Raw genomic sequence first — 12,801 nt, forward strand, 5'->3', positions numbered from 1 at the left:
AACACGTGAAAAAATTAGGAGTGATTTTATTGCTGAACAAAATGAAGAGTGGAGCGAAAAGAGTGGTTTTTTGTTCATATTGCTGTTTTCTAGAGAGCGAGAAATTGAGATGTGAAAAAATATTCTGTAAGCGAGCGAAATCTTTTGTTCACGTGCGGCTTTTTAAAGTAGTTTTTTCATTTTTTTGTTATGATTTTGTTTTAATTTTAGGCTGTTTTTGGCAGTGGTTTGAAGATTTCTGGCAATTCATGCGAATTTTATGCTATTTCGGAGGTTTTTCGTGTATTTTGCTGATTTTCAGGCTAATTTTAGCGTTTTTTTTTTAAGATTTTTTGTTTTACTGGCTCAAATGGGTATTGAAAAGACCCCTTGTACTTGACCAAATTTTTTGATAACAATTGGCTACAGTTTTGTGGATATGAGCCATTTTTTTGAGAAATATGTCAAAAATGGAACTATTTTCTTAATTTTTTTTTGCAATTTTTCGTTTTTTTGGGCGGTTCTTGGACTATTATGACTTGCCTATTGGTTTGCGAGCATCTGGATACCCCATTAGCTCAAACGAATTTTTCTTTGGATTTATATGCTTTTGTGATATTAAGAAATTTATGAATTTTTCAGCTTTTTAGTGCAAGTTGCTTTAAGAGCTTTTTTTTCATAATTTGGCCCCGAGTATTTTTTTTAAAAAAATCCCATAGGTGGTTTTAGTAAGTACTAGTTGTTTTGATGAAGTAGTTTTGGCAGAGATAGCTATTTTGGGATCTCAATTTATAACAAAATTTGATCAGATTTTAATCATATTTCAACAGATTTGATTTTATTGTTTTTACGTTTTTGTTTTATTGTTCTTTTCCCAGATAATCATAAATTAGTGGAGACACGTTTTGTGTGATGAGTAGTTGGATGGCGTTTAATTGGATTTCCACTTCGAGTCGTTTCCGGAAGAGCGAAAAGCGAGTAGTTCTGAAGCCTGATTTTTTTTGTGCTTTTAATCTGGAGTGACAAATTGTTTAAACAAGTTTTCGTTTTTTCAACAGGTTTTCGGTTTTTGAACAAGTTATCGTGATTTAAAATTCTCATTCACAAGTGTCAGCAGCTAATCACAAGGCGCAGTCCACTACTATAGTGATATATAATAACTTCCTAATGTATACTTCGAGTCGTTTCCGGAATTCTTCCGGCTATGTTTTTTAAGATCTGTTCACACATTTTCATGATTTTTAAAGTCAAATTGGAGTAGTGATTTTGGTCACGCCGGAACAAGAAGTGGAGCGAAAAAGCGAGTGGTTTTGCGGCGTGAAATTTTTTGGCTTGAATTTTTAAGTAGAGTGAGAAAACGGCGTTTGAACAAAAATTCGCTTGCTCGCTAGTGGTTTTTTGTTCACATGCGCCAATTTCACTTTGATTTTTACTGTTTTTTCGATTTGTTGGATCGGATTTTCTTCGGATTTGTTGGATCGAAACGAATCCATTCATTGTTCGTTCTAGGTCTTTTGTTCACATGCGGAATTTTGACATTGGTTTTATGCTTTTAATATTTTGATGTGATTTTTTTGAAATGGTTTTCTCAATTCACTCATAGTACGTTGTTTGTCTGGTTTTTTTTTGTTTAGTTAATGAAAATTCTTGAATTTTAACGTCAAGACTTGTCTATGCTTTTTATTTAATCGTCGCGATTTTTGTTACAACCATATGACGTCACAACTTCAAATCGGCTTTGAGTGCCTGAGTGACGTCATTTTTCGCTTTTAGTGGAGCGAGTTCATTCGCGTTATTAAATTTTTGGTCACACTTGACTTACTCTTGAAAATGACTTCCGCACTTTGAAATTGCTTTATACTTTTTTTTTAAATCAAAGAGATAAGGTCAATGGGAGTGTGTCACTCTAAATGAAGGTTATTTCAGAGCAGCTAATAGAGGCAGCAAAAGCTTATACAGATTTTTAATCAAAATATAACATATCAGCCTTCAATGAAAAGACCCATTTTTGGTCTGTCTTTTTTACTGTTTTTTTTAGACTGCAGATCTACGAAGCTATTGCGGCTTTTTCTGGCAATCTGCCAGCTATGTTCTTAAATTATTAGTGCATGTTTGAGAATTAGATTTTTAAATTTCAATGCAACGTCTATTGCTGCTGTTTCCTGGCAATATGCCGACTTAATTGATTGTGCAAGTTTATTTTTTTACTTGGCTGGCTGTAATGATAGGTTTGAGAAATTTCGAAGCCTCTTTTTAGCTTTGATTTTCTTGACATATTGGGATTTTAAATCAGCTGTAAACTAAATTTTTTGTATCAGCATTATTGGTCCGACCCCGCCTGGTTTGTGAGGCAAACTAAATGCCGAACAGGTTTTCTATTATTCAGCTTTGAGCCATCGATATATTTGACATAAAAAGATTGCAGTAAGATTATTCGACAATCGCTAGCATAGAATGTTTCAATTTGCGTGGTTAATAGCCGCCCTCATCTCTGATATAGCGCTCGTGTTTTGTTTTTTACATTTCAGATGTTATTGAAATGAGAAAGATTATTTCAAGGAGAATTGTATTGGGGCGCTCTCTTTTATTTTTTAAGGTCTGTTCACACATTTTCATGATTTTTGAAGTCAAATTTCAGTATTGTTTTTGTTATCGCCGAAGCAGGAAGTGGAGCGAAGAAGCGAGTGGTTTTGCGGTAAAATTTTAAATTAGTGTAAAAAAAATGGTGTTAGGACAAAATTTCGCTTTCTCGCGAGTGCTTTTTTGTTCAAAGCAGCATTTTGATCTTGATTTTTACTGTTTTTGTTTGTTTTCTGATTTTCTAATTGTTTTACCCAATCCATTCATAGTCCATTCTAGGTCTATTTTTTGTTTAGTCAGTTGAATTGTAGGTCAGGACTTGTCCTGCTGTTTTTTTATTTGGACGAACAAAAATTTGTTTTGCTTTACTACCTCATTTTACCGCTTTTTCGACATTATGCGCGAAATCTTTGTCTTTTTTACTTCTATAGACTAGTTTTACTCTTCTCTGATTCTGCTAAAAGTGTTTTTAGACAGCAGTTGCTCAGCCAAGCAATTCAAAATGAACAGTGTCAGTATCAAAAAACCCAATTTTAGATGCGCATTACTCGAACTTTGTTCTCAGTTACCATCTCAAATGCTTATTGGTTTTGATACTAGCCCCTGTGTCGTGCCAATACAAAACAGGAGTATGTTCAGCTCCAAAATGACATCAAAATAAATCGCACTTAAAAATTTTGTGTACAAAAATCATTTTTTCATTAGTTTTTTTTGTTTCTTTCAATCCCAATCATGGTTATGGGGATCAACGGCGGCTTTGTTCCGGCAATCTGCGGGGTATGTTTGCTTACTTCCTCGAATGAAAATTTGTTTCGCTTTACCTGTTTGCCGCTTTTTCGACATTTTGCGTGAATTCGTCTTAACTTCTCCAGGCTAGTTTCATTGTTCGGTTTTTCTACTCAAGGTGCTTTTAAACAGCAAGTACTCAGCAAAGCAATTCAAAATGAACAGAGTCAGTATAAAGAATAGAAACGGGATAAACACATAAAACCGAATTTTAGATGCCCGTTACTTGAACTTTGTTTTTATGAGTGTTTTTACCATCTCTAATGCTTATTGGTATTGATGCTAGCCCCTATTATTCCCTCACTAAGAATCAGGAGTATGTTCAACTACAAAATGACATCAAACTAGTTCGCACTTTAAAAATGTTTTTCTACAAAAATCATCTTTTTTATTGTTTTCTATTCTTTCAATCCCAATCGTGGTTATGGGAATCAACGGCGCTATTTTCCAACAATCTGCCGGCTATGTTTTTTTGTAGTTTTAGGGTTATCAAGGTTTAAAAAATTAACATCTGCTGTAAGTTAAATTGTTTTGCTCTTTTTTTCAATATTTTTCTTCAATTTATGATGTTAAAATATGGCAGTTTGATAATTCATAATTTAATAGTATAAAATTGGTAAATAAGTGATTTTAGCTTGTTTTTTCGACATGTCAAAAGGAATGAACTGGAAAATGTTGACACAATCTTCTGTGTTACGACCATTTGATCACGTGCCAAGAAGTCAAAGGTCAACTGATTGAAATTGAATAGAAAAAGCGGATGATTATAAGGGCATGCTGCTTCAAGAACAATATTATCAAAAGTTATTGAAATTTAATTCATTTTTTGAAGTCAGAATCTCTTTTTGAAACGCTCTTTTGTGCCTTTGGTCTTGGTAGTATTTGTCAAGTGGTCTCAGTAGTCTATTTCATGGCGATTGTCTGACAATTTGCAGGCTTTTTCGTTTACATAATTTATTTTTGTCGCAAAACATTGAATTTAAACTGAGTGTCGACGAAACTTAAAAACCTCATGAAATTTGTTTCATCCTGGAGGGCCAAAACTCGATAAAATCATCAAAGATATGAGTCGATAACGTAATTCAATACTTCTGAGACGGAAAGTTAGCTTTAACAGTTGTTGAATAATTTTTCTTGCATAGAATTTTGTACGCGTGAATCAGAAATTTAAATATTCTGCGCAATATGTTTCCGGGAAAATTTTTTGAACTGAGACAAGCGAGGTGTCCTTATTTTCAAGTGATTGGCGGTTTTCAACTTCCCTCGAATGAAGTTTGAAGCAATTATTGTGCATATGTTGGTCTATTTACGACTTGAAGAGTTTTCTACAATCCAAGAATTGGATTGTATTGGGGCTGTCTTTTTGTTAAGATGTTTTACACAATTTACAATGACTTTGGTCTTTCAAAACTTGATAAACAGGTAATTCCCAGTAGGCATTAAGTTTCATTAGGGGTTCAAAGCTGGCTTCAGTAGGCCTTCAAGTGCTTAGAGTGGTGCGGCTGCTGGGAAGGCCTCAATTCAAGATTCAAAGATGCTTTTTTAGTTTTTGAGCCGAAAATGGTGCATTTTTCACGTTTTTTTGTCACTTTTCGATTTGTTTGATTAGTCTCGTATTGACGTTTGTCGAAGTTGATTAAGGTCTTTAGCCAGATATAATTACTTTTTATGACCATTTTTTGAGCTATATGTTTTGGTAATGCAAACATAAAAACGAAAAGTCTTACTGATTTTAGCATTTCTGTTCAAGTTTTTATAGCTGCGAAGCTGTAAGCTGAGGGAAGCTATATTGCGGTGCTCTTGGTTTTTTTGTTTTGTCGTCTGACGCCTTTTTTTCGTTTTACATTTGTTCACACAGGTCAAAGGAACTCATATGTGCAGTAAAGTTCCTTAATAAGAGGCTTCTGCGGATGAATTTTAACAAGCTTCATTAATTTATCGCTGAATGTTTTTTACCTAGTTTTTTGAGCGGCGTCGATTTTTTTTTCAATTTAGATCCGTATCTGTTTCTATCTGTATTATACGGCACGCAGGTCTATTCTTTCGCAGCTATTCCGGCAATCTTCCATCTATGTTTTGAAAATTTTTGTCATTTTTCAAGTTTTTAAGCCTCAGTGGCAATAAAACCTCCTCTAGGGTTCAATAATAGTTTACTGCATAGTTTGTAGGGGTAATAAAAGTACCCAACGGAAGCAGGCTGCAATAAATTCGAGCTCTCAATAGTCGTTCGAGAGCAATTCTTCCGACGTTAGTCCGTTATGTTTAATCTTCTGAAAATTTATTCTAATTGCATTTAATTTGCTTTTTGCAGTTATTTTTTTGTTTTTGTTTCTCTCTACATTCGTCTGCATGAACATTGCACTTTGCTTATCGTCTGAGAGCAAATCTCGTCTGCAAACTCAGCGATATCCATGAAAAAATAGTTTTTCCATAATTTAAAGTGACTAACATCAGTTTGTATTGATGTGCTAAATTTTTCGTTTTTTACCCTGGCCCATTTAATATGATCCCATTGTTTTAGTTTTTCGCAATGCTCTATGTGTGTTACATCGTCTATGGATACGAAGAGGACGACGATTGCTGTAAGTACTCGCTGCCTTTTTAATTTATTCACAGGGTATGCTTCCAGTTCAACAAACCCTTCCCAACCTTTATAAAAATCCTCCCAAATTTTGCTGTAAACGGAGGGAGTGTAAGCAGGAAAAACTTATTCAGGACTTTGCGCATTGGATAATTTTTAAGTTGTCTTAAACTAAACTGATTTCGGTTTTTATTGCATAAAGTGAGTTTTGTGGATTTTAGCCAAGACAGTTTGTACGTATATTATTAATGTGTCCTCTGTTCCTTTATCAAACTGCGTATAATAATTAACCATGACCACAATATTCAGTTAGTTGGAATGACTTCCTTTTCCACGTTTGGGTTGTTTAGTTGGCTGGTTCGTTGATCGTTAGCATGCCTGGATGAATTCCATTCCAATGCTGCACTGTATACACCTAGTAACCCAACAACCCTGTTGTTAGAGTACAGCTATACTAGAATTAATTGATCCTATTCGACGCCAGAGCTAGTAGACTGCAGATCAATCTTTGCTGTACTGGGCTGATGTTTATTTACCCTTGGTGTTTGTGGGTCTTTTTTGGAATGGAGGGAATACAATTCCATCGTTGAACAATATGCGGAACTCTGTTGAAGCTCATTTTAACATTGAACATGTTATGTGAGATATTGAAAACTTTATAGCACAACGAAAACTTTCAACTATTTTTATATTGCGACATTGATGCGCAAATCTAGTGATTCTGAAATAGCAAGAATAAATTATACAAATTAAAACATTAAAAATAGCTGGAGAGGAATTCTGTGTGCAAAAATCTTGCATAAAGATTGAGGAAAGCTGTTTTTAAGAGGGATTGTTATTCGGTCTTTTAAAATAACTTGCTCTGGTTATTTTTCTCTCTAAAATTGTGTTGCAGTATTTTTTTGCACATAGTTGTTGTATTTGTAAAGTGAAGCTGCCATGGACGTTTTATGTTTTTGAGTTTTTGATGGATGGTTTTTCTCAAACAAAGTTTGCTGAAATTATTTTGGCCTTTGGGTTTTTTAATGACTGCTGATTTCCTTTGAGTTACGTTTAAAGTGATTTTGAAGTTTTGACTGTCTTGCCTAAACAAGTCTGATTCTCTCATTGCTTGAGTCTAATGTGAACTTTAAAATGTAGAACTTTTTGAACTTGATCACGAATATTATTTTCACTTTGTGTGAAACGCTTTTCGTGACTAACACTAAAAGACTATCTTTAGGGACTAAAAGACTATCTTCCATGGTGGTGTGATGTAGCTTTGAAGCTATTCTTTCTTTTCCTGCTTTCCCGATTGGTTCATCTGTCGCCGACTGCTTCTTATTTTACTCAAATTTTAAGCAATGTTTTAATCACCACAAATTTTGAATGGTCTCATGGCGTCACTGTGTGTTCTTTTTCTAGTGTAAGTTTATTGCTTGTTTTGGTTAAATGCAAAGATTGCAATCAATATGCTAAATTTTTCTTTCTTTCTAAGTCAAATCCAAGACTGAAGTCACTTAGTTTTTAATTTAAGCGACTAATTAAATTGCAGCACTTAATCTTTGTTCTCTGCAGAGTTTAGTGACACTTCTTAGTAAATTGAACAAAGGTGCTCATCTATAAGCTCAGCAAGTTTTACGTGTAAGTAATTGTGAATACATTTTGTACATTGTAAGAAAGAGTGAAGATTCAACGCGTTTTGAATCAACAAAATGATTGCTTGACACAACTTGATATCAATCACCTATTCAACAATCATCTAGCTAAAACATGCACGATATCTTCTTGTGGTAGTAGTACATGAAGATTGTGATGTTAGATGAACCTACTAAGCAGAGGGAACATTTTTCAAAGCATAACAGTTTAAGTTTTGATTCAAATCCAATTTGATTTTTTTTTGAAATATTGAGCGAGGGTTTCTCGGTTTGAACAGAAAAAGCTTTCAGGGCACAGACGAGTATGTGAAAGTTGAAAATATCTATGCGTAGAACTAGATTGAAAACGCTCAGTTCTTCGGTTATATTGTCCGATTCCGAACACCGAAACTTAAAGAGCAGTGATTTGGGCTGTTATGATTTCAATCAAAGCATTGTTTCCTATTTTACCATGCCAGTTGTACTTGTACGTAAGATAGGACCTAAGTCTTTAATACATATGGCACACTACGATTGTATGGTATGAGAGGGGGGATAAATGTGCACAGCACAGCACAGCGCTGTTCTACGCTTCAATTACTTGAAGAGTAGATATATAGATAGATACCTTTGCATTCTGACTAAATTCTAAGGACAAACTTGTATGGAAGGCACACCAGGCCGTTAACATTACAGCTGCTACTGTTTGTGTGTGCGATTGAGGATAATTAAGTACGTCTAACTGTTAAGAGTTGTTTGTTGCACCCGCACCGTAGAAGCATGCGTGCTTATAGTTCGACAACAGTTCCACAAACTAAAAAAAATCGATTGAGAAACGGCGGATCAAATGTGTTTGTGTGTCCTGCTGGAATATTGGCAGAACGGGTCTTTTAGCCGACAAGGAAAAAAAATGTGAAATTTAGCCGACAGCGTAATTCTCATTGACCGACAAATCTGATTGGTCAAATATCACTAGTTCGTCCAACCATTGCAATTGGTGTGCGGTCGTCTTAGATTCTCATTTTTAGTCGTCAGTTAAAACTCCTGTTGGCCAATTTGGCTATCGCCGAATGTCACAATTGCAGATTGTTGAGTTGTCACTATGCTACTTGACCATTCTTGTTCAAGTCCCGCGCCTTTCTGTACCAGCTTTCTACTGGTAGTATAAGTTGTAGTTTTAGTCTTGTAGTTTGTTAAACTGAGGGGCTATAAAGTGAAACTAACATTTTGGGCACTATATGTCATGCAGCTTTGAAATGGAGTTTAGCAGTGAATATGCAAAATTAGTGCTTTGCCGAGATTTTCTTAACTGTCTGAGTTATCTCGAGCATGATTTGACTACTGGTGGCATTGACTAATAGTTTAACTTGTGATGATTCATCTTTCATTTAGAAGCATCCTTATTCAAATATCTGCTGATTTATCTAAGCTACAGTTTCATGAAAGTAATGAAAGTATTAAAAATGACGAAGTAAAAGGAACGGAATTTTATGACCATATGGTTTAATATGGAAAGTTTCACCAATACGTTGAACTATTTACTCAAGCGTGAAATAACTGTACTGTGTTGGTTAGTGTCTACTCTGAGTGATTATGTTCACTGAAGTCCATATGCGCAAAATCCTGAAAAGCTTTTTAAAGTTGTAAAGCGATGTTATCGGTCTGGTGAATTTTTAATCAAAAATAGTTATCGTACGAGGTTGTTGGTGGCGCATGATATTCACCCCATCATGAAGAAGCTTGTTTGGAATATTGTGACTGTGTTGACTAGTTCTGACCATTTGAAAGGAAGGGTATTAACGTTACAAAAGTGTAATTAATTGGCAAAAGCTGACATTCTACATATCATTATTATTATTATCTACCATTTCTTTGAATGACCGAGCAATAAGATTTTTAAATTCGGATTTTTTAAATCAGAATTGTGTGATAGCCGAATCGAACCACTGTTTCGTCAACTTCTTTCTCAAAAAATGTAAAAGGGCTCTTATATGTGCCACGTGTTATTTGGTTCAAATTGAGATGAGTTGACAAACGGAATGTTTGATGTGCTGCTGCTGCAAATCATTGTGTACAGATGTTAGGCTGCTGCTGCTGCTATCAACGCTCGCATCAAAATCTGTTTGTGTAGATATAGATAGATAACAGACAAGTAGTTGTTTGGATTCTGAGTGATGATAGCACGGAATCTTTGTCACTTTTGAGTAGAAAATCATTTTCTTTGCTACTGCTGTAGAGGCGCCTGTTCCATAGGGATGTAGAGAACAAAGCGCAATAAGTTCCTGATCGCAGTTCGTTGTTAATCATGAAAATCAGTTCAAATCATGAACAAATCACGTCATTTGGGCCTTATTTTGAACGTGCAACTCGCACAATCGAGTTTTCAAATACCCATTTCTGCGACAATTTGATTAAACTAACTTCCCAATAAATGGGAAGTTTGTTTTAGGTTTGATTTTAAGACACTTCTAGATTATTTTTCTAGGCCTGCTGTTAACTTTTAGACTGCTGTTCACCTCTGCTTTCAGGTTTTTAAGAATTCGTTTTTAATGGGTATTCTGACATCATGTAATTTGTTGTGGAACGCGTAGCTCTCTCTATTTTAACTATTATGCTATCAAAAATCAGAATGTATTTAAAAGAACTTGAAGCCACAGCAGCAGTAGCAACTACCTGTATATCTGTGTGGGCTTGTGCGAACACAATAAGAGCAGATTAGATGCAACGAGACAGTAATGACGATTGATGTTGTTTTTCAGTTGACTTCATCGGAGGATTCGACAATTACAACCCAGGATACCCTGAGCCTCACCAGCAGATGGGCGGAGGAGGTGGTGGAGGGGCACAGCCCAAACATTACTCTGGGGGTGGGGGCTACAGTGCAGTTCCCACCGCTAGTGCACCCATGGCTCCAATGCACTCTAACCAAATGATCATGCAGCCCCTTCCCGGAATGCACCCACAAGTCATGTGAGTCAAGTAGCAGTTAGGCAGTTGCGCTTTCATTTATCTTACCTATACATTCCAATAAAGCCCAAGCCTAAACAGCAGCATTGGTTGTAATTTAACTGAAACAAAGTTAATATAAATTATGTTGGTGTTGTTGATCTCAGAGGTTATTATTAAGTAGATATCCTTTTTACGACTCGAAGAGTAATGGTGATCTATGTTTTAATCGGTGACTCTATATTAGAGGATGTGTTCAAGAGGAAGTCAAATGCCACACATGAAAACAAGTCTAAGTCAAGCTGCTGAACAAGCAAATACAGCGAGAGAATTTAGAGTGGTTTTTGCTCATTGTTGTTCTGAAAGAGTGCAAGAAAAGTAGGTGCTAAAAAGTTTGCGCCAACCAAGCAAGTTTGTTTGATCACGTGCGGCCATTTCAAAGCTTTTTTAAAATTTAACTTCACTTTTTGGGCCAAATTAACTTCTCTGGGTTTCATCAAACAGTAACTGTAGCTTGGAATCATTATTAATCATTCGACTTCAATATTAGAGTTTAAAATGGAATCTTTAATCTTATTTTTGTCATTTTGCTGATATGGTAGTTTTTTAGTAGTTTTTATATCCTTTTCCGTTTTCAAATTTCTGTTGTATTCAGGTAACTTTTTGGGTAAGTTTAGTATTTACAGTAGTTTTGGTGTCCTTTTTTGATAGCTTTTGTTTTTGAGTTGATTTTTTAGAGAAAATTGATTAAATTAATTCAAATTTCGGCCTGTTGCCAATAATTGCTTTAGAGTCGCAAATTTGCTTACTCCGGTTATTGTTCAAGTTAAATGGTATATTGAATTAAATAATTTTATTAGTGTCAGTGGTTGGTCGAGACGTACGTTTAAGTTTTACTTCGAGTCAATTCCGGAGACTTCGGCCATGGTTTAACAATCCGAAGAATTTGAATTGTATTGGGGCGCTTTGTTTTTCTCTTCATTTTCATGATTAAGGGAGTCCAATATAATTAGTGATTTTGGTCGCGCTGAAGCAGGAAGTGGAGCCAAAAATTGATTGGTTTTGTGGCTTAAATTTTTTTTCACACGAATTTTAATCTAAATTGAGCGGTGTTTGAACAAAAATTGTTTTCTCGATGATGGTTTTTTGCTCACATGCGGCAATTTGACTTCGATTTTTAATTGCTATTCGAGAGTTTTGGTCGTTTTTTTAATGTTTTGTTTTGCAAATCCAATCCTTGTAATTTGCATGTCTAGTTTTTTTGTTTAGTTAATGTAAGTTCTTTGTATTGTAATTCAGTACTTGTCCTGCTAGGTTTTTATTTGTTTTACATAAGTCAAAACTTTTACGTTTGTTTGACTTCTAAATTACCTCACTCTTGGTTCCAACTGAATCGAGTTCAGAAGTAGTTCAGCAGATTTACACGAATACATTCAAGGTCAAAAAGCAAATTCAAAAGAGACTGGATAAACCAATAAAGCTAGAGCGCTAAAGCTTAATTGTTAAAATTGCGATACTTAATTATTTATAACTTGTTGCATAAATTTATCAAAGTTACTTGGATTATGTTGATAATTGATTTTAATATTAGGTTTTTTGTGCTCCAATTTAGACGTTGAATTCACCGTATTTACCTAATGAAAGACAAATCTAAAGAAAGTGCGGGCGAAATCAGAACACTTGTTAACACTTAAGTTTCCCAAATTTTTCGAAAAATCTCTTCATTTGTGTCGGAATAAGCAAGCTAAAATGCAGTACTACCACACTGTCGCACGAGAGGTCTGATCTGAGGATATTTTAGAAATGGGCCAATATCAGTGTGTTAGTAATGCGAAATGGGACTGTTTACCGCAAGCCTCGACCACGAGTTGTTTGATTTAATTCTTAGAAAGGACCAGTGATTGCGAAAATTTAAATCTCGACATTTTAAACAAATTACGTCAGAATCACGAAGATGAAGAGATGGTTGGCTAACATCAAAGTCACCAGTCAGTCAGTCCATTGAGAGCCGTTCATGCAGCAGTAGTAATTTATGCTTTCTTCTCGAGCTATCGAAATGACGCTTTTTGTAATTTTGTTCGTTTTTAATTCTGGTTAAAAGGTATCGAATTAGTTTACCATATTTTGCAGTAGTTTTTGATAGTATCTCTAGGATTCGAGTTCATTAAATTTAAAATAAGAGATTTTTTTTATAGTGTGTTATTTTGACTTTCCTTTCCCCGTAATTGCTGTCGAACGAAGCTCCTGTCAATTATATTAGTCTGGTGGTCTTTTTCATGCCTTTTTTTGTACTACTAACTTTTCTTCTGATAG

General features: G+C 35.0%; 1 protein-coding gene across 2 annotated transcripts in view; it reads left to right on the forward strand.

Annotated features, from left to right (window-relative positions):
• LOC142336075 (sodium/potassium-transporting ATPase subunit beta-1-interacting protein 1-like) overlaps window positions 1-12,801 on the forward strand; it is a 193,321-nt gene that overhangs the window by 174,108 nt on the left and 6,412 nt on the right. For both annotated transcript variants that reach the window (XM_075384587.1, XM_075384588.1), the window contains exons 6-7: window positions 5,867-5,927; window positions 10,302-10,512. In XM_075384587.1, coding sequence (XP_075240702.1) covers window positions 5,867-5,927; window positions 10,302-10,512 — 272 coding nt within the window. The remainder of the gene's footprint in view (window positions 1-5,866; window positions 5,928-10,301; window positions 10,513-12,801) is intronic.

Source organism: Convolutriloba macropyga, chromosome 3 (genome assembly GCF_964194025.1).
Source record: "Convolutriloba macropyga chromosome 3, txConMacr16.3, whole genome shotgun sequence".
Lineage (NCBI taxonomy): Eukaryota > Metazoa > Xenacoelomorpha > Acoela > Convolutidae > Convolutriloba > Convolutriloba macropyga.